Genomic DNA, 22439 nt, shown 5'->3' on the forward strand with positions numbered 1-22439 from the left:
AAGGTTGACAGCTATGGACCTTCTGCATGCAAAGCGGATGGTCTACCACAGAGCTGTGGCTGTTCCCCCATTCATTACAAGTTCCCACTTCGCTGGAGACTTTAAAGCAGAAGTTGGATAGCCATCTGCAATGGGTGCTTCAGTTAAGGTTCCTGCATTGCAAAAGGGGGCTGGACTAGATGACCCTGGGTCCCTTCCAACTTGGTGCCCTCTGGCAGTTTTGGGACTACAGTTCACTGATCATCCCCAACTGCTGGCCATACCAGGCTGGCGCTGATGAAAATCCAACACCCGTGAAGGGCACCAGATTGCCCACACCTTCTGCAGTGAAGCCACCACCAGAGCAAGGAATGGTTACTGCAGCGGTTCAAGGTATAATCACCGTTGTCCCGCGCCCTCCCGCAACCTTTTCCTCCAAACAACAAAAAACTCCTGCCGTTCCTCGCAAGCCGCGCTTGGGGGCGCCAGAGAGCAACCACCAGGAGGCGGAAGGACGTGAGAGCGTATAGGCCAGCGTTGTGAGGGCTTGCCTTTTTTTTGAGTGGCAGCTCCAGCAGACCAATCCGAAAGTACGGTGAGCCTACAGGCGGAGAACGGGGCAGGGGGATAAAATCCAGGCAGAGCAGGAGATGCTGCGTTTCCATAGCAACTGCGAAGATTGTGGCTCGGGCGGGCGGGCGGTAGGGAGAGTTTTATCCAGGACGGAGCAGATAAAATTAAAGTGGGCGGAGGAGGTGGATGAACGAGGATCGGGGCCCTTAGCCGGTGTGAGCATGGGCACTATTCGGGTCTATTACACCAGTGTCACAGGATCCAGGGAGGTGAGAGGAGAGCGTTTAGACGAGAGGTAGAGACGGCTCCCCCCCCCACCCCGGGATGCAGCGATAGAGCCACCAAACGGAGGGTTGGGTAGGTGTGTCCATCATCTGGCGCCGAATAGGAGGGGCTCGTGGCACAGGTGTGGGCTGACTTAGAGAAACCCCATGGCACGTCTACTCGGAAGGCACTCTGCACATGCTCAAATGCACCTTTTGGAAAAACAGGAGCCCATTTCTTACTCTCAGCTACTTTGACTTTTGGCTGCACATATCTATCTAGGCACACGCACAAACCTTGCTCTCTTCTGAGTGGTGCTGGTGCCAGGCTATTTCACGCCTTGGGCAAGGCTAACTACTTGGGTGCGCTGCTTTCCCCTGCCCCCCCAAATTAAAAAATGCTAACTTCAATTTTCAAAAACAGACACCTTGTAGGAAATAAGTACTTATATTTGTTTGTGGCTGAAATGTGTCTCTGAACTGTGAAAATAGATTCTAACTGGTCCTAGAGGTCTATATGGGGTAGGGGGTGATTGTCCTTCTCATGTAAGAGAGGCTCCATGATTCAGGGCTACCATTTTCAACAGGAATGTTTGTTTCTGCCTAGGTGAAGCAAAGGCAGTCTGATGTCATTCGCATTCTGGATGGAAACCGTATGAAGTACCAGTTAGTGGATGTGTCCATCAGTGAAAGTTTGCTGCAAGAGATGAGGGACAAAGCTGGGAAGCCAGATGCGATTCCACCTCAAATATTTAATGGAGAGGAGTATTGTGGGGTAAGAGATCAGACTCTACACAAACACAAAGACACACACACGAAGCAGCTAAGATACATAAGAGACAACCTGCTGGATCAGGCCAAAGCTCCATGTAGTCCTGCACTCTGTTCTCACAGTAGCTAACCCACAATTATATTTTATCCATTTGAACTATTGTTTATTGCATTTTTAGCCCAAACTTCCTCAAATATCTGAGCACCATTGCCTTCCGTCAATGATTCTTACAACAATCCTGGAGGGCAAGTTGGGTTGAGAGATAGTGACTGCTCCAGCAAGCCTTATAATTGACTGGAGATTTGAATCCAAGCCTCTCAGGTCCAAGCTTTTTCCAACCTGATGTTCTCCAGCTGTTTTGGGACTACAGATCCCGTAAGTTCCAGACAATGGTTAGCAATAATGGGGGTTGTAGTCCAGCAACATCTGGAGAACACCATCTTGGGTAAGATGGCTGTAACCATTACGCATACCAGATTTGTTGGTTTCTTGAATTTATATAATGGGCTGTTTGCATTTGTTTTTAGGATTTTGAGATGCTGTATGAAGCAACTGAAAATGAAGAAGTTAGGAAGTTCCTGAAGATAGGAAGGGTAGACAATGTTGCAAGAGAAGGGATTTCCATCTGAGATGTGGCTCCACATAGATATTAAAATATTGTCCAGTTTTTGACTTAGATGAAATTTGTGAATCCTGCGTGTCAAAAAAATTCCAAGCTATAAATACTTTAGTTGCACAAATGACAAATCAGCTTTTTGGATAACGTTTGCTTCAAGTGCCATGCCGTCTTCTCTGTGAAACAACGTTCAGCACTATCTTCTTCAGAAGCTCAGTGGAAACACATTGTTTTTAGCTATGAAAAAACATTTTAGTATAGGTACTGGAAAATATTGCACATCTGGATGGAATATTCAATTAAAACGGCAGCCAAAGTGTATACAAAATCAGCTGATCTGTTAACAGTCCTTTGTGTCTCATGCCCATTAAGAACATAGGAGCCCACTGGACCAGGCCAGTGGCCTTTATAGTTCAGCATCTTCTTCTCAGCAGTCAATCAAATATCTTTGGGAAGCCCACAAGCAGGATCTGAATGCAATCTCCTGTGATTTCCAGAAACAGTATTCAGAAGCAACCTGCCTCCAACTGTGGAGGCAGAGCATAGCTACCATACTCAGTAGCCATGATAGCCTTAACCTCCATAAAGTGTCTAATTCTCTTTTGAAGCCAACCAAACTGATAGACATTGCTGCTTCTTGTGTGAGAGAATGTCATAGTTTTAACTATTCAAATACAGTATACCCAATGTGGTAGTTCATAGAACTACTTCAAACAAACAGGAAGAACCATTATTTTATGGAAGATTGCATGATACACAACACGATACAGCCCACAGAATTAAGACAAGAGCTTCAAGATGGTTTGGGGTTCAGATGAAAAGGAGCCTGGCTATGTGTCCTTCCTCCTTTGTCATTTGTGGCATTTCATTTTAGATAGAGGAAAGTAGGCTGCAGGTGTGGGTTGGCTTGCATGGAGAAGGTCTCTGGTTCCATCTCCAGGTGGGAATGTTCCCTGCCTGAAACTTTGAAGAGCCACTGCTGGCCAGTGTAGACAATGCTGAACTTGATGGGCCATTTTTGTGACTCGATATAAGAAAGCTTTGTGCCTATGAAAGGGTCCAATCTCCCCTCCTCAACTATTATAACCCTAGTAATTATCACCACTGCCCTGGGGCTGCTCTGTGAATTATTATTATTTTTTAATGCGTATTGAATGCAAAAATATGTATGCAATGTCACATGTAGTTTGGACCAAAATGCTGCTGTTCATCATCACTTCCTAAACCAGAACTCTCTTGTGCAGAGCCATTCTCCTCCCAACATCATCTACCCCTCCATCAGCCAAGATTTTGTGACTCTTTTGGTGAATACTTTAGAAGATCTCAGGGTTTTTCAGTACTTGCTAATATTTCCCTCTTGTTTTTCAATGGCCCATTTAGGCTTCATTTCTGTTTGCTTTTAGAATACATGATTAAATATAAGAGAACACAGTAGAAGTGGGATCCCCTGTTGTAGGATGGAGCAAAGGGAAAGGGAAAAACTGAAGGCCAGTCTCTCTAACATGGAAGCATGTTAGATATTACAAATAAACAAGACACCAGTAAAGCTTGTGTATGTGTGTGTGTCAGGTAGAAATCTTTATTATGAAATTCATACTACTGTAACACAATAGAGAGTGAACGGAAAGATGCAGAAGTACATCTGTTACTAGAGATTTTTTTGAAATCGATTTTTATTGCTGTGTGTTGATTACCAATATTAAGACTAACTTAGCTGAAAGACAAAGTACCCTTCAAAGAAATCAGCAATTGTGAAATATATATATATTAAGAGAGAAGCAGAACATCCTGTGATTTTATTTCCTAATCCAGGACCCAGAATGATCACAGAAGGGGACAGAAGGATATTTTTTTTAAAAAAAAACACCATTAAAAACAGGAAAGGCAGTCATTAATTAAAAAAAAAAACCCTTAAAAAACAACCCCAAGATTGTTAAAAATGACAAGCCTGATTATTATTAATAAAAACAAGAAAGTCCTTACTTGAGGAAAGAGTACATTATTTCAGGTTTTAAATATAAAGCACAATAATTCAATTTTACCAAGTCTCAAAAAGCAGTTTAAAGGCAAATCTCTTACAAAGGAGATGTTGGCTTAGTTCTCTTGGTGCTGCTGAATGTACATCTGGGGTTGCCTACTTTTTCAAGATGCAGGTGTGCCATGCATGACTGAATGCCGTTCCATACAAACAAACCACACCCTCCATGTAAACAAGGAATTTTCTTTATGCATGATGTAGTTATGGCCTATGGTCACAGAATGAATTATATAGTAGTACAGTGGTACCTTGGTTTTCAAACATCTCGGAAGTCAAACGTTTCGGTTTTCAAACAAACCTTGGAAGTTGAACATGCTACGCGGCTTCTGCTGGGTGCAAGATAGTTGTCAGCTATTGAGTCCTTGGTTTTTGAACATTTCGGAACTCGAAAAGTCTTCCGGAATGGATTACATTTGAAAACCGAGGTACCACTGTAGTAGTAGTAGTAGTACCATTTTATAATGGTACAACAATGAATCACCTAAAGGGGTATACCTCAATGAGAATTAGCCGCTTGCTGGATTATTGTGCCCTCAGATTGCCATCAAGGCAGCACAATCTTTTTTTCTTTAACAAGCTAGCAATAATGCTTGTTACAGATTTATCACCATATCTCCTCGAATCATTGCTTGCTACTTGAACCTGCAAAGCAGTCCAGGGATAATAAATGGCACACTAGCATTCAGAATTGAACATTTTCTTCCCAGAACACATGATAAAGTTGACCTGAACTGGGATTCACAGTAGGACCAAGATCAAAATTGGGCTGTGACTGAACAAAACTGAATACTAGAAGCAACAGCAGCAGCAGCAGCAGGGTTCGGCTCACAGCACAGATAAAAGCCTGTACTTACTTTGACCTTTGATATGAATGTAAGACCTCTTCTAGCATCTGGTTTCCAAATAGTGATTGGTTGGAAGCTTCCACAAAGTGTAGGCAGCTATCCTGCCCAACTTCGGATCTTAGCCACTGATAATAAAGAGATCAACCAGAGGTTCCATTTTAGCAACTGTAGCTAACAGGCATGGATAGGTCTGCCTTCTGTGAATTTATCTAATTGGCAATTAAATTCATTTAAGACACAATCGTAACTATACCCTAAGACAGAGAATTCCATTAAAATGTGATGGTACTAACTACTAGCCATTGCCTCTTACTGGAAAAGTCTCAATATTCTATGAATACATTAACCCAACATTCACAGGTGCTGTTTTTGCAGGGATTCTGATGGGTTTGTGAATTCTTTTTTTAAAAAACAAAACAAAACAAAACACAAACAATTCTAAATTTGCAGGCTGTTTGGAATTGCTTTATTGCAATACTATGGCATGAGTCAATATGACAATCTAAGATGTTTCGTTGCCTTACTGGTTGTAGAAATGACAGTAAAAAGGAAATGTCAAAATTGCTTCCTGAAATTGGCTGTGATATTCCCTGCTGTGATACCCCCAAGACTGCCAAGTTATGATGATTCACGTAAGAATATTTGTTCCCACCCTCCCATACTGTGTTTGGAAGAAGTCACATTCCTGGGAAGGAGAGTGAAGGTGTTAAGGGGACTCATGACCTCAAGATCTTGTACCATGCCACACCATTCAACACAGAGAGAAGTGGGGACTTACATTTAAATTTAGAAGCACTATTTTCCCAGTGCTGACTCCGTGCGAGTTATATTTACATGTCCTAAAACAGCCACGTTTTTAAGGAAAGCAATTTTTTATCCCACTTGTAAAAGTGAGCAACTGAAAAACAACATCCACAACACAGTCCAAAGTTTCTAAAATGCATGCAAGAAACTTAAAAATACACATCTGTTCAAGCTCAATACATGGACCACAACTTCAATAGGCCACCACTGTTCTTTCCGATGCAATGTATTCATGCTTTTGTCCTTCCAACAGGAATTATCCTATCCCACCCTTGACTCAATTTACTACAGAGTGCAGTTAGAGCTGAAGCGTCTCCAGATGCTAATTCACTGGAGGACAAAGAAAGAGACAGGCAAAAAGAGATGGCTTCCTACTGTATGGCAAAACATGGAAACAAACCATTGGTTCACCCTACTTTCTGCAGTCCTACATAACTTTGGGCACACATGGGCAAATACAATGTGTGAATCGGGTCCCCATGGGTGTAGGCCACCTGTTTCAGTTATTAAAATTGCTGCCTATATATCCCTAATCTGGTTGAAACATGAATGATTAATCTGGTGTGGGGAACCTTCTTCAGCCAAAGGGCCACATAACCTTCTAGACAACCTTCTGGGGGCCGCATGCCAGTGGTGGGTGACAAGCAAAAGTGGAACAACAATTTGCTCACATATCCCTCCGTATCTTTCATCTAGAAAAGCAAGAAGCACGATCAGAGCTTAAGGGCACATTATATCCTGGCAAAAACACTAAATAGGTATAAAGCAGGCTGGTGTGACTTGAGAAGAGACCCACAGATAAGGTACATTTGCTTCCCAGGCCTGAGGTTCCTCATCCAAATTAACCCCCAGACAATGAAGAACATGCTATGGATTTCTGTAGCCCTCCTTCCATCTTGTGCACTGGTCGCACTTCCATTTCCTAGGTCACTTCCAGACAAGTGACTTATTGGGCATTCAACCTCATTTTTTTGCACAAAGTTTGTGGGCAAGTTATATGGTGTGCACAGTTGTCAAGCATTCATTCTGTATTTTTTTTTGGGGGGGGGAGGTTACATTACATCACATCAAAAATCTGTTATGCTACACTTTACAGTGCATTTTCCAATCACATCCTTTCAAAAGAAAATCATTTGGAGTGGGAGAAGTAGGTTTATTGTTCAAGAGTGCCAAATCCACATTAAAGGTGTAGCCTAGATTTGCTGGCATGCAACTGAATCCCAACTGCAGTTGTCTGGAAGTGGTCCTGGTTTCTTGTTTCATTGGTATGAATAATTAGGAAAAGAATGGACAACAAGACCCTCTAAGCAATGATTAGAGACTATGGATGGAAGTAGGTTTGCAACCCATAGCTTGCAAGCAAGCAATATCCCATAGTTTTCTGATTCAGATGTCACCGCAAGCTACAGTAATCACATCCCAAAGGACAGAAAGGAGAATCCATGCAGAAAAGGGGAGAAAGAAACATATTTTCCAATCCAAACAGAGCTCAAACTAAGAAACCTGCTCAGAAACAGCATTTGGGCTAAAGCAAATAGTGAAAGCTACTCCATATACTGCTGTGCTTCCAACTCTTTTACATTACAGAGCTTGTAAAATAAGGCAGCAGCTGCTTTTGGACTGCACCCAGTTCTTCAAACATTGCATCCAACATTTTCTATTGGGGGGGGGGGGACAGGTCAGCGAAGGAAGTCACATAACTGCTTTCTCTTTTAAACTCCACTGTCTTCTCAAATATTCTGGAGTATGGAGACTTTACTCCTCAAGCTCATCACCCAGGTCTAACAAATGATAAGATGGTGACAAGCTACACTATGTCTAAAAAGGAAGCCTGATTCTCAGAGCGCTTGCATACAGTAGACAGTCCTGCAAATTGGTATGAATCCCATTCATAAACACACCAATTAAGGGAGTGGGGGGAAACCCTTGAAAAGAAAACACTTGGTAACAAGGATCAAGTAGACTATTAAGGTCAAAATCAACAGATTAGAAAGCATCTTTGTTCAATATACAAGGGGACAAGAGATAAATTGTGGCCAGTAGACAAAAGGTGTTTGGCAAGATATCACTGGATCAGAGCTTTGGCACACAGTCTTCAAGATTACTTTCCAACTTAGAGGCCTCGATGAATCAGTCCCCCAGAATGCTTTCTGAGTGAGGTTATTGCCTGTTGCAATGATAACAGCTCAATATTGCACTAAATGAAAATCAACACGATGAGCAAAGATTGCTGAAAGCAGCTTCATGGCATTGCAAATCCACGCTGACAAATCTGTAGAGGTGGCATTTTTTCTCATTATCTCTCTTCCTACAAAGCAGCGAAGATTTACTCAGAATGACTATTATTCCAAATAGCAATAACTTGATTATGCTTTTCAAGTTCTAAAACATACACGAGCAAAGTGGAATGGATTTTTTTTTTTTTTTTTTTTTTTTTTTTTTTTTTTTGCAAAACGTTGTATGAAAGGCTTCAAATTTTACAGAAGATGAGGACCAGAGCAGGTTTATTTCTTGTGTTTTTTTGGCTTATTTGTAATATGGTTTGTTATGTACATTTCACCATGACTGCACTAAAATCTTACACAAGTAGGCATTTTCAGGTCCTTGAAAAGCAGATATATTATAATGTAATGAAATCTTGAGTTTGTGAGAATTCCTCACATTGGTCACTCCAATGAGAATTATAAGGCATTTTTAATAAAGGTCTAAGCTGTGTGCTGAAAAATTACAGTAGACAATTTCAAAATGCATCCTACAAATGAAGAAATATCCTAACCTCAGGAAGTAACTACAACTATTACTGCACTACACATTAACTTTTTTTGTTTCAAAAATCACATTTAAAGAAACACCTACATTATTTTTCAGTAATGTTTTTGAGGCACTGGCGTTGATTAACAGAATTATTTGCTGCTGTTTCAGCTGTTGGATCTACAAGTATAACTACAGATTTGCATTACTAATAGTAAAATAAGGTGGGGTGTTTTTTTAAGTTTACAAAAAATAAAATAAAAAATTACGAAATTGCGAAAAAGCAGATTGCACCACTTGGGTGAACAAGTGGGGGAAAATTCATTATTTCTAAACACTTCCTTTAATGACACCCTTTGTCTTTATGGCAAGTTTGAGTTTTCACTTGGCATTTTCCATTTTATATTCATGTATAGTGGGGATGCTGTGTGCAGCAATCAGCATAGGGGGTGGGGGTGGGGCGGAATTCTTGAAGCATAGATAATTTTGCTACTGTATCAAAAAGCTGTTGAAATTTCCCTTCGCAGAACATTTAAGGCTTTAGGCACAAGGGAAAATATTCACGCTTCTTGCTTCGCCAGGGCTTCTGCCTCCTAGAACAACAACAATAACAACAACGTCAGAAATAAACAAAATGCAAGGGTGTTATTACTATTAAAACAAAACAATGGCAACTTGGACATGTGTGTTTGTTTTGATGACAGACAAGAAAGGAAAAATTGTGGCGCTACTTGGGCAAATAACAAAGCCACATTGTGCAAATGGCAGAATTCCCACTGATCTCAGCTTATCACTCACAGGCCCAAGGAGACACTGTGTGCTAGCATAGGACATAAAAGGCAGGTTAGCTCAAACCACGGCTGGAACTGCATAGTCTTGCCCCTTTCACACTGGTTCTGTTGCTCATTGCTGCTTCTGCCTTCTGCAACAACAGCGGGCAGGGAGTGGCTGGCAGTAGGCGGCCATGGAACCAGTGGGAAAGGGCAAGATGGCAGGGCTTCAACTAGTACTCAGCCATGCAATCCTAACCATATCTGCTCAGAAGCAAGCCCCACTGAATTCAATTGGGCTTACGCCCAGAGATGTGGGGTTAGGATCACAGCCCAAGTCACTTAAATGCCTGCAAGTTCATGTTTCAAGGTGGGCTCAGAGCATACAGTGGTGCCCCGCAAGACGAACGCCTCGCAAGACGGAAAACCCACTAGACGAAAGGGTTTTCCGTTTTGGAGGTGCTTCGCAAAACGAATTTCCCTATGGGCTTGCTTCGCAAGACGAAAATGTCTTGGAGTTCCTGCGGGGTTTTTTCCCTTTTTTCCCCCTTTTCCTAAGCCCTAAGCTGCTTATCAGCTGATCCGCTGATAAGCTGGTTATCAGCTGATCCGCTAAAAGCCGCTAAACCGCTAATAGCACTAATCCGCTAAGCTGTCAATGGGCTTGCTTCGCAAGACAAAAAACCGCTATACGAAGAGCCTCACGGAACGGATTAATTTCGTCTTGCGAGGCACTAATGTATCTGAATAGAGGCTGATCTATTAGGGTAGACAGGATACTGCCCCACCAACTGCAGTCCTTCTTACTTACAGGCCAAGCCAGGGGTGGTCCTGCCTGACATCTTCCTCCTCCTTAGTCTTGGTCTTCCACTTGCTTCCAGAGCTCAGCAGGGAGGAGGAGGATGGGTACAAAGCTAAAATTGGTGGACTCTGGCTATCATTGGTTCTAGCTCTACCTACCTTCCTACCGCCCTACTAGTCCCAAAAGGAACCAGCACCCCTGGAAGAATCTGTTCCAATGTCTCTTTATCCTACATCTGTCAAAAGTTTTAAGTTGCATTCTAATTTGTGCAACAGCTAACCTAGAAAGTCCTCCCTAGAGATGCTCAACAGCTACATTCCTATGTGTTTCCTGGATTGTGAACTCCATTTTTTGCTGTTGTTGGTGATGAGTTTTTAAACCAGCACATTTCTAGATGTTTCCATTTTAGAAACCTTGATTTTTTATTTTGCACTAAGTTGTTGCTTTGGGTATGCTTTAAACAAATATGTGTGGGTGTGGGTGGGTGTGGGTGTGGGTTTGTTTAAAAAACAACCACCCAGGTTTTCAGCACATACAGTATGTACTTAGCAGGGCCAATCCTGGCTCTCAGGTGTGTTTGCAAGGACATCACATGAACATTTTTTGTGTATACTCAAATCCTGCAATCAGCAATTCAGTAGCTAGGTTTTGAAAAGTCAAGGTATATCCCCCAGAGTTTCTTTTCAGGGAAACTGGTGTGTGTCTCTCTGTGTGCAAGAGATATAACCAAAACACACACATACACAAAAAGCAATGGTTCACAATACAAATGCTAAATATTTTCAAATCCTCCCCCTTTTAAATTCAAGGAGTCAATAAGCATGACAGCTAATAACCTTAAGAACAATAACCTTAAGAACCAATTACAGATAGGTAGCCGTGTTGGTCTGCCATAGTCAAAACAAAACAAATTCCTTCCAGTAGCACCTTAAAGACCAACTAAGTCAGTTCTTGGTATGAGCTTTCGTGTGCATGCACACTTCTTCAGATACACTGAAACAGAAGTTTCCAGACCCTTCTATATAGTGAGAAGGTGGGGAGGGGTATTACTCAGAAGGGTGGTGGGAATGGGTGATTGGCAGATAGCTGTGATGAGCCTGTTGACGACTCTTAACGACTGCAATAGGTCTTACAGGAAAAAGCAAGGGGTGAAAAGGTGAAAAATGGCTTTGTCGTGTATAATGAGATAAGAATCCAAGGTCTTTGTTCAGACCAGGTTTCTCCATGGTTTTAAGTTTGGTGATAAGTTGTAATTCAGCAGCTTCTCTTTCCAGTCTATTTCTGAAATTCCTTTGTAGTAAAACAGCTGGACACATGGTCAACAGACCCTGAACACCTTCCACCAGAAATTCAATGATTTTCACCCCACAATCAACCTAACAATGAATCAATCTATGCAAGAAATACATTTTTTGGACACTACTATAAAAATACAGGATGGGCACATAGACACCACCTTATACCGTAAACCAACTGACCGACAAACATATCTACATGCCTCTAGCTACCATCCCAAACATACCAAACAGTCCATTGTATATAGCCAGGCACTACGTTACAGCCGCATCTGTTCCAATTCTACAGACAGAGACTCTCACCTAAGAGATCTACAGCAAACCTTTTTAGAACTAAAATACCCAACAGATGAAGTTAGACAACAGATCAACAGAGCCAGACTGATACCCAGAGAGAACTTGCTGCAAGACAGACCCAAAAAAGAAAATAACAGAACACCTCTAGTCATCACATACAGCTCCCAAGTTAAAACAGTACAACGCATCATCAGAGATCTGCAACCTCTCCTGGACAATGACAGTTCTCTTTCTCAAGCTCTGGGAGGAAGACCTTTCATTGCCTACAGACAGCCACCCAGTCTTAAACAACTCCTAACCCACAATAATACTACAACCAGACCTAACACGGACACTGGCACCAGAGCCTGCAATAAACCCAGATGCCAACTTTGCTGCCACATACACCCGGACAACACCATTACTGGCCCCAACAACATCACACATACCATCTCAGGACTATTTAATTGCTCATCGTCTAACATTGTGTATGCCATAAAATGCCAACAGTGTCCTTCAGCTCTCTATATTGGACAAACAGGCCAGACCTTACGCCAAAGAATAAACGGACATAAATCGGACATCAGGAATCACAAGACAGAGAAACCAGTAGGAGAACACTTCAATCTCCCAGGACATTCTATACAAGATCTCAAAGTAGCTGTTTTACTACAAAGGAATTTCAGAAATAGACTAGAAAGAGAAGCTGCTGAATTACAACTTATCACCAAACTTAAAACCATGGAGAAATCTGGTCTGAACAAAGACCTTGGATTCTTATCTCATTATACACGACAAAGCCATTTTTCACCTTTTCACCCCTTGCTTTTTCCTGTAAGACCTATTCCAGTCGTTAAGAGTCGTCAACAGGCTCATCACAGCTATCTGCCCATTCCCACCACCCTTCTGAGTAATACCCCTCCCCACCTTCTCACTATATAGAAGGGTCTGGAAACTTCTGTTTCAGTGTATCTGAAGAAGTATGCATGCACACGAAAGCTCATACCAAGAACTGACTTAGTTGGTCTTTAAGGTGCTACTTAAGAACCAACTTATCAGATCAAAAGGTGGGCTGGAGAGAAAATGTAGCACTGTGAACACTTGATAGCGAATCAATTACTCTTCAAACGTGTTTACATAGAAGAATGCTAGCAGGCAAGCTAGTCCTATCTCATCTGATTGAAATCAGAAAAGAATTTTCCAATTTCAAGAGCTCTCACAGGAATCCAGTGCTTAACTAACCTAGACAGCTACGCAAAACAAGTCTGTAAACTACCTAAGGCAAAAGTCTATTACAAAGAGACAGCATGTTCCAAGAATGTTCAGATATTTCACAGATAACATTCACCTTTACAATAAACGCTTTAGCAAGTTCTGATTTTTAAGGACTCCCTCTTCTGTCCCCGCTTGTGGATTGTTTCCCTACCCACCTCCTCTCTTTCCTACACATTATGGTAAGCACAGGATTTAAGCAGTCTACTTTCTGCCAGAAAAAGCAGCCAACCTGGATCAAGGCTAAGGTTGGGGGAGGGGAGGTTTAACCCTTTCCTCCCTGCAATACTGCCCCATCAAGGGTATACCAGCAATACACAGCACCATTGGGGCAATTATCAGCACCTCCCCCCCCCTCTCTCTCTCTCTCTCTGTGTGTGTGTGTGTGTGTGTGTGTGTGTGTGTTGGAGGTGGGATGATTTTCAGTGGGACAATAGTGCAGAGGGTTAGGTGCCCCCAATGCTGCAGTCATTATCTGGATAGTGATGCTCCATAGATGCTTTCTGCAAAAGCACGTAGCTTGAGTTTCTGAAAACAAGTAGAAATCTTCCTTTAGAACTGTTACGATGTTTTACTAAAGAATGAAAATATTTATGCAAATACCTGGGGAAAAATAAGCAGGCATCAAGATGAAATTATACGTACCTTGGAACCAGGTGGGGCAGTCAAGCCTAAAAAGGCATATACCGCATTATTCTCTCTAGCTTCGAAGAAATCGTCATAGTTCTTTCAGATTAAAAAAAAGCAGAAAGAGAATCAACATTCCAGCAATAACAATCCAGTTAGAATGGCTCATCCAAGGGTCACCAACATGGCACCCTTGGGCACAGTAGAGCCCATTGAAGTCTTCCCCTCGCACTTGCAAAAACCATTCTCACTCAATGCCCCCTTGGTTGTGAAGACAGTTATCTTCCTCTCCATTGAAAAGTTTAAGAAGTTGGAAATGTGACACTCCTTCCCACTTCCTTTTTCAACTCTACATCCTTTTCAAGACTCAGATTAATTCTACTGGTTCCAATGTTTACACTTTGGAAAAGCAAAATGTTTGTTCTCTCCCCCCTCCCAACTCTCTCAGGGAGGGGCTGATCTGGGGAGTAACCAGAAGGCGCTCACCCCAAAATCTAAAAAGGCTGGTGAACCCTGGGCTAGTCTTTCAGATATGGTAGGTGGGAGCTCATGCAGGGAGAAGTGTTCTCTAAGATAACTAGGCCCCAAGTTATGAAGGACACAGTATCTTGTTCTTCATTAGCTGCATTTGCAGGTGGGGTTGATTGAGTTGCTTCCCCCCTTCCTTCAAGAAAGAACACTCTACTCCCACTGCCAGTTGCCCTAGGACCACAAAACAAAAATGAGGCATACTCTGGCCTGTGCCATCAGCCAAGGCCCCAAAGGCTGCTGGGAGCTGCACTCCATGCCTCCTGGAAAAAGCATCATGTTAAACAAGAGACCAACTAGTTCTTACTGGTCAATAAAGGAGAAGCTGCTAGCTTTCCTTTTCCCACCTCATTCCTTTTTCTTTCTTCCTTTTTTATCATGCCTTCAAGAGGCTGTCTTATCTTTTAATATATGTGCAGTGCTTAGAACATTTTGGTGCTTTTAATATTTCCCCTCTAAATTTCTTCCTTGGAACTCAAGGCAACATATATGGACTCTCAAGTCAGTCTCCCAATTTGGACACTGACTAGATCCCAACCCACTCAGTTTCAGCAAGTTATATCAACTAACTTTTTTGACCACACCCTGAGATCTTGTAAGAACAGACCAAAGGCCTAACTAGTTCAGCTTTCTGTTCTCATCACAGCCAGATGCCTCCAGGAAGTTTGTTGGAACCTACCTGCCTATTAACATCATTTTCATAGACTTAATTCCATGCTCCCCCAATACAGGAAGCAATGCCACCCATTGCTCAAATGAGGGCCTTTGGGGTGATGGCCCCATAGTGGTTGAATGCTCTCCCCTTAGGCAACTTAGTTATATACGTCTGGCATTCAGAAATTGGTACAAAACTCACATGTCTGGAAAGGCTTTAGAATCATAGGAGCCAACAGGGGCCAAGGGATCTTCAACCCCCGCCCCAAATAAAATATTTGAGTGGGCTCCCCCCCCCCCCAGTTGATGGGCATTGCCAATTAAATGGCACCCATGCACTGCGTCATGTGATTGATTATACGGGGCGAGCTTACCAAGAGACCACCTCCCATATTTTATTCAAGTTGGTACCCCCGTTTGGAGTGACAATGAGTTGGATTTATTGATGTATTTATTGATGTATTTCAACATCACAGGATTGCTAGTTTCAATTAGCCTCAGGAGAAAGTTATATTTGTATACCTCAGGTTACATACGCTTCAGGTTACATACACTTCAGGTTACAGACTTTGCTAACCCATAAACAGTACCTAAGGTTAAGAACTTTGCTTCAGGATGAGAACAGAAATCTTGCTCCAGTGGCGCGGCAACAGCAGCAGCAGGAGGCTGCATTAGCTAAAGTGGTGCTTCAGGTTAAGAACAGTTTCAGGTTAAGAACGGACCTCCAGAACGAATTAAGTACTTAACCCAAGGTACCACTGTACTGCCTATGCAAATGTAACCTAGCCAAGATTTTTTAAAAAACTTGGGGTGTGGTTTTTTGGGATGTGATTGAACAGTTTTTTATTGTAACATATACACTACTCTTTTATTATTGGTGCTGTTATGAAATCATTCTCACAATTGCTGATTTTATGATGTATTGCTGTTTTCATTGATAAACGCTACACACCGCTATTGTAAGCATAATTTTTTTGTGGAAAGACATCATACAAATAAAGTGAAGATGATATCTTACTGTTTTTTATGATCCCCCCACCTTTTTAATTGCTAAGTTGCATTTTTATAAACCACTTTGAGCGTATAAAAAAGCAGGACAGTTTTTAAAGTGTGTGTGTGTGTGTAATAGTAATTATATTCTATTTCTTACCCACCCTTCATAAGAAGAGCTTCCTTGAAAAGTTGTCGTATCTAGTGCGGGCTGGGAATTAGAATGCCTGGCAATCGTCTAGCTCCCAAATACAGCATTAAGCTCCAAAATTTCTAACATTAACAATGTATAGCTTGAACATGGGGCCAAGACAGTAGGTCTCAGTATCCATGGCAACAGCAATACATGCATCTTTAAACTCCTACTCTGTTTCTTCCTCCTCCAGGTTCTAAAAGGACTGGATAATTGCCCGCTAGGCCAAGAGGCACAACATCTGATACTTGCAGAAGACACAGGTGTGTCCCCCCCCCCCCCCGCCCAACTGACACCCTGGAAGATGCCAACAGTGAGCATCTCATTTCTTGCTATCAAGTTGTACTACAGAAATGAGAGGCCATGCATCTTTCTGTAACTTGTCTGCACTTGTAATGAATCAGTCTTTTAGTGTAGCACGCTCCCCTATTCTCTGGGTAGCCACCTTCACTGTACTGTTTTCAACATCTTCTGAAATCTACCCAATAATTGTTTTTAAAACTGCCAGTTTTTAAAACTGTAAACCAGTTAGAGGATTTGTATTTTTTTAAAAAATTAGGTGGTGTATAAATCATTAAAAAAAACCAAACCCAAACCATCAAATCACTATCTTATCTTTTGAAGCAGTACTCTTTAATAATCAGCATCCTATTTAAAAATGAAAAATTTGAATAAGAACATGGGAGGAGATTGATGCTGCAATCCTGTACAGATTTGCCTGGAGTGAATGGAAATTATTTCTGAGCAGGCATTGCACAGGATGACACCGGTAAATCCCAAAGCTTTCTGTGTCTTGAATGATGGAAATCTAAGTTAACTCAAACAGGAAGCCAAAGGCAAAAGGGGAAGCTACACATTTCCACATTTTAGTGGGACTGGATCCAATTTGCACCAGGGAAAGTTCAAGCGTGTTCACTGCTTAAGCAAATACAGTATAATGTATTTTGGTAAGGCAGAGTTGCTGTTTTTAAGTGACAGCTGGTGCTCTGACCCCTGGAAGGGAAAGGATAATGAAAAATAGACCACCCAGATACACCATTTCCTTTCAATTATTATTATTAATTAACCATCATCAGTGACACAGAACAGATTGCTGGATTCAGTCAGGTTGACTCTATACTGCCAAGTGTGACAGAGGAAACCAGTAATTTTGCAACTGCAGTTGAGAAAATACTAGTGTTTAACGGAGCCAGCAGGAGGTGTTTCAATTCCCCCTGTGATGTAATCAGCCTAGCTCTTTAATGCAAAGCCTCTCCCACCAAAGGTCACAGATCTCGGGCAGGTCACATGGGAGAACCAAAGTGAAGTTAGCCAAGGAGCTGCCATTGAGGGCAAAACATTTTGCATGTCTTTAAGTCATAAAGGCCAGGCACCTAAAGCAGAGTCTCGTCTTATGAGTATCAAGGGAATAACACAGAAAGCTCCAGATCAGCCACAATAAAACAGGAGAAAGGGGTTAGAATATGAGCATACTGCATGGTTTTTACACACTGGGCAACTTATTACATGGTTTTAACTCCTCAAAAGGTTCCAACTCCTCAAAAGATTCCATCAATAGTGTCTCTGAAAATTTTTACATATCATTTGGGAAGACAGGCAAACTAATGCCAGTGTACTGGATGAAGCAAAGATCACCAGTGTCAAATCAATGATTCTTCAATATCAACTTCGTTGGACTGGTCATGTTGTTCAGATGCCTGATTATCATCTTCCAAAGCAACTACTCTATCCCAACTTAAGAATGGAAAGCGAAATACCGGTGGATAACACAAGAGGTTTAAAGACTTTCTCAAGGCAAATCTTTAAAAATGTGCTATTAAAAAAAAAGGTAAAGGGACCCCTGACCATTAGGTCCAGTCGTGGCCGACTCTGGGGTTGTGGTACTCATCTCACTTTATTGGCCGAGGGAGCCGGCATACAGCTTCCGGGTCAGGTGGCCAGCATGACTAAGCCACTTCTGGCGAACCAGAGCAGTGCACAGAAACGCCATTTACCTTCCCGCCAGTGCGGTACCTATTTATCTAGTTGCACTTTGATGTGCTTTCGAACTGCTAGGTTGACAGAAGCAGGGACCAAGCAATGGGAGCTCACCCTGTCGCGGGGATTCGAACTGCTGACCTTCTGATCGGCAAGTCATAGGCTCTGTGGTTTAACCCACAGCGCCACCTGCGTCCCACTAAAAAATGTGCTATAAACACCAACAATTGAGAAAACACTGGACTGCCAGCGCTCCAAATGGAGAACAGCCTTTAACAAAGGTGTTTGAAGACGCTCAAACTCAGGACAAAAGGGAGAAATGTGTTAAGAGGAAGGCACGCTTGGCAAATCCTCACCGTGATCAACTCCTGCCCGGAAACCTATGGCCCCACTGTGGAAGGACGTGTGGATCCAGAATTGTCCTCCACAGTCACTTAGGGACTCACTGTTAAGACCGTGTTCATGGAAGACATGGAAGAATCTTACTTGGCTACAAGTGATCGCCAAAGAAGAAGACATGATTTTAAATTTAATCAAAAAACCTTTGCCGGTCTAGGGAGATTGGCAGGCTTTTAAACCTGTTTGTAAGTGTTATATTTGTAACCATTTATATATGAAGCTATGGGACGTGGGTGGCGCTGTGGGTTAAACCACAGAGCCTAGGACATGCTGATCAGAAGGTTGGTGGTTCAAATCCCCGTGACGGGGTGAGCTCCTGTTGCTCAGTCCCTGCTCCTGCCAACCTAGCAGTTTGAAAGCACGTCAAAGTGCAAGTAGATAAATAGGTACCGCTCTGGCGGGAAGGTAAACAGCGTTTCCGTGCACTGCTCTGGTTCGCCAGAAGCGGCTTAGTCATGCTGTCCACATGATCCGGAAGCTGTACGCCAGCTCCCTCAGCCAATAAAGCAAGATGAGCGCCACAACCCCAGAGTCGGTCACGACTGGACCTAATGGTCAGGGGCCCCTTTACCTTTACCTTATATATGAAGCTGTTTTATGCTGAGTCAGATCATTGGTCTATGTAGCTCAGCATTGTTTACACTGACTACTAGAGACGCCAGGGAGTGAACCTGGGGCTTTCTGTGTGCAAAGCAGATCCTCTACGACAGAGCTACAGCCCTTCGCCAAACTTTTAATACAAAGTACAAAAAAGGGAGGACAAGAAAAAGAAACTGCTGCCCCCTGTCACAATATCCCCCCACCCCAAACCGAAATTTGGCTCCTGAAAATTGGATGTTCACTTTTGGACTAGGATGGAGGATTTCTTCTCAGCCCTAATTTCAAGGCTTGCACAGGAGAATTTCCCACTGTATCCTTCCAAAAGGCAGGTAAGAGAGGCCTGGTTCTCACCCCAAGGTACCGGCCATCATTGAAGATTCGTGGAGGCAAAGGATTCCCACTGGTCGGCCGGCAGTTTTCGGGGATGTTCTCCCGCATCCATTTGCGGTTCTCTTCATTGGCCGCGATGTCCTTCTCCTCATACTCTATCTTGTTGACTTCCAAAAAGCCACACACGTCCTGCTGTTGCTTTTTAATCTGGAACAATATATATATATATATAGGAATCAGGTGGGAATAGAAATTTAGTAATAACAGGATCAAATCTCATGGATCAGGGTAAGCCGGGGGGGGGGGGGAGAGAGGTATGTCTTTACAAGACATTCTGAAGCAACTGATGGATGATGTTTCATGTGCAACGGAAGGAAGTGCCTCACAATGCAGGGGCAATGGTAGGAAATGCCCATTTTTGGTTTACCGCCCTGTAATACTCTGTAGTGTTTACCATAAGTAAAATCTCTCCAGGCAATCTAAGTGATTTTGCAAGTCTATACAGAAGGAAAGGCAGTCTTTCAGATAACCTGGTCTCAAGTCGTTCAGGGCTTTATATATTAGTAACAATATACTGAACATGTCCCTGTAACTGATTGTCAGGCAGTGAAGTTCCCTCAGCGCAGGTGCAATAATGTACATGACTGGGTGCTACAATCAACATCATGGCCACAAGGTTCTCACCAGCTACACCTTATGGACCAGACTCAAGGGAAGCCCCCCCCCCCAAAGAAGGCATTACAGCAGTCCAATTGTGAAGTTATCAGTGCATGAATCCCAGTGGCCAAGCTCTCCCTGTCCAGGAAAGGGCATATTTGGCATACCAAGCTAAGCTGGTGACCAGCAACCAAATTGCTGTTATGGGTGGGACTACAAAGAGGTTCTCCAAGGCCAATCATAATGCACAGGCAGGTTTCTACTAATAAACAAAGTGAACTACTCCTGGCCTACGGGAGCATCTAACCATGGTTACTACCATTTCTCACCCAAATGTAACCTACATTATTTATTCACTCGTGGCTGGATAATATCCTGGGTTGTTGGCATCCATCTGTCTTGAGAGACAATGGAGGACACACTCCTTTACAGAAAGGGCCAAAAGCTCAGTAGTTGAACATCTACTCTGCATGCAAAAGATCCCAGATTCAGTCTCTGGAATCTCCAGGTAGGGACAGGAGAGCTGCTGCCCGTCAGTGTAAACAATACTGGGCTAGATGGACCAGTGGCCTTACTCAGTATAAAGACAGATTCCTATGTTGGTATAATGAAACTGTAGGATTCAGGCAGCACATCTGTCCATCTCCAGATAACTACTGTCACTAGAAAATAAGCTTAAAAAGAGGCTGGCTTTAAGCTAATGAGACTACTGTTAAGAAAAGCAGCACTACAAACACTGTGTTACTTCCGATTCAGGCCAGATGCTGGACTCTTCAAACAGCTTTCCCATATTTGGACAAGTAAAAACACCCAAATCCTCCACTGAGCAGATGTGAGGTCAGAAGATAGGCAGACAAGCTCCAAATATGGTAGCTAAGCTCCTTGGCATGCTGCAGTATAGAGGCTGAAAGGGGAAGCAAGAGGGAGAAATACAAGTTGATTCTCACGTCTGAAGCTTCTGGTAGGATGCTCATTCAGCTACGTACACTGCAGTGACATGAAGGATGAAGGCAGAGGCATGGTCTACACATGCAGCAGAACAGGATGGGGAAATGGACTAGACTAATTGAGACTGCAAGTCTGAATGTTGCCTTGGCATTACAGCTCCTTCCTTGCAAATAGAAAACCAGCACAACAGGCAAAGGGCTTGGCTAGAATGACCTCTCTGAGGTCCTAGTTTTCTCTCTGCTAGGAGGTATTTGTTGACAGGGCTACAGCCATTCTACCACCTCATTCTGCTGCATGTGCAGAGCAAGCCCAACAGACAATATTCTCTAAGCCAACCTTCACCAGCCTCCTAACATGCCTGCACACAATTCCTTGTCACCTATGGCTATCAAGGTGGTGCTATACTGCAAGGCTGCCTTAACTAATCCTCATAGTTGTTGTTTTTTTAGGGTTTTTTGCTGAAAGGAAATACGAATGTACAGGGTCATGCAAGCAAGGGGATGTAACTTGTACTGTCAAAGAACAGACATAGAGGAGAAAATTGAAACAGACTTTTAAAGAGAAAACAGAAACGAAAACCACACCTTTTGACAAGGGTCTGTGTGGATGGCCAGTCACACCGTGGATACTTTCAAAATTAATTAAACAATCCAGAAATGATTCTGCTCTCTGGAATAAGCTTGCCTCAAGCCAGGAACTGCTCTGTGTTTTACAGAAACACTGTGTAGTCAGTACTCTAGCTCACACTCTTCTCTAATTAATAAAGCAGCAAGCCAGCGGTACAGAGCCGAAAATTTTCTGAATTATTTTCCAGGGCTTTCTGTATCCTAAGCTCATTAGTAACAACAAATAGATGGCAATTACAAATAAAATATTTGGAATGCTTGACTATTTCAAAGGTTGGTTTTTTTAAAGCTTTGCTTACTAAACGTAAGAGTAATAAACATGCTAAAATGAGATCACTCTCTAGAGAATGGGGAAAACCCACACAACAACCTAGTTCAACTTGCTGTCTGCCTTTTTAAAATATGTATTTGGCAAAATGTCCTTCCAGTGGAGTGGGGGAGGGGAGGGCTTTAAGTCTCCACAGGATCGCTTCTAGAGTGCCAATCAGCTATAGAGCAGGCACAAGACAGAATGATTCTTGAACACTGTCAGACCAACAGCAAGACAGAATGGAAAAAGAAATTTATGTCACACAGTGAACTCGGGAATAATGGTGGGTAAAGGTAAAGGGACCGCTGACCATTAGGTCCAGTTGTGGATGACTCTGGGGTTGTGGTGCTCATCTCGCTTTATTGGCCGAGGGAGCCAGTGTACAGCTTCCGGGTCATGTGGCCAGCATGACTAAGCAGCTTCTGGTGAACCAGAGCAGCTCACGGAAACGCCATTTACCTTCCCGCCAGAGCGGTACCTATTTATCTACTTGCACTTTGATGTGCTTTCGAACTGCTAGGTTGGCAGGAGCAGGGACCGAGCA

At 42.7% G+C, this 22439-nt stretch overlaps 2 protein-coding genes across 4 annotated transcripts in view; one reads left to right on the plus strand and one right to left on the minus strand.

The window, feature by feature from the left end:
• Positions 1-614: 614 nt before the first annotated feature.
• LOC309334036 (SH3 domain-binding glutamic acid-rich-like protein 3) lies at positions 615-7558 on the plus strand. 3 transcript variants are annotated; one of them, XM_081848221.1, is made up of 3 exons: positions 615-767; positions 1423-1590; positions 2115-7558. In XM_081848221.1, exons 1-3 carry the CDS (start codon positions 630-632, stop codon positions 2214-2216), a joined length of 408 nt encoding a protein of 135 aa, XP_081704347.1. In that variant the 5' UTR covers positions 615-629; the 3' UTR covers positions 2217-7558. The 3 variants fall into 3 exon arrangements, with proteins under 3 accessions (XP_081704347.1, XP_081704348.1, XP_081704349.1); XM_081848222.1 differs by having other exon boundaries at positions 615-680; XM_081848223.1 differs by having other exon boundaries at positions 687-821.
• Positions 5530-22439, minus strand: part of SH3BGRL (SH3 domain binding glutamate rich protein like) — a 41451-nt gene continuing 24541 nt past the window's right edge. The window contains exons 2-4 of the mRNA XM_081848226.1: positions 19376-19561; positions 13702-13782; positions 5530-9234 (exon numbers count right to left, since the gene is read on the minus strand). Of these exons, the coding sequence (XP_081704352.1) occupies positions 9202-9234; positions 13702-13782; positions 19376-19561 (300 nt within the window). The 3' untranslated portion in view covers positions 5530-9201. The remainder of the gene's footprint in view (positions 9235-13701; positions 13783-19375; positions 19562-22439) is intronic.

This window comes from Podarcis erhardii (genome assembly GCF_964252035.2).
Source record: "Podarcis erhardii genome assembly, chromosome: Z".
NCBI lineage: Eukaryota > Metazoa > Chordata > Lepidosauria > Squamata > Lacertidae > Podarcis > Podarcis erhardii.

Coding starts and splice junctions, on each gene's coding strand:
- LOC309334036 (XM_081848221.1), top strand. CDS start 630: ATGCTGCGTTTCCATAGCAACTGCGAAGATTGTGGCTCGGGCGGGCGG. Junction 768..1,422: donor GATCGGGGCCCTTAGCCGGT/GTGAGCATGGGC, acceptor GTTTCTGCCTAG/GTGAAGCAAAGGCAGTCTGA. Junction 1,591..2,114: donor ATGGAGAGGAGTATTGTGGG/GTAAGAGATCAG, acceptor ATTTGTTTTTAG/GATTTTGAGATGCTGTATGA.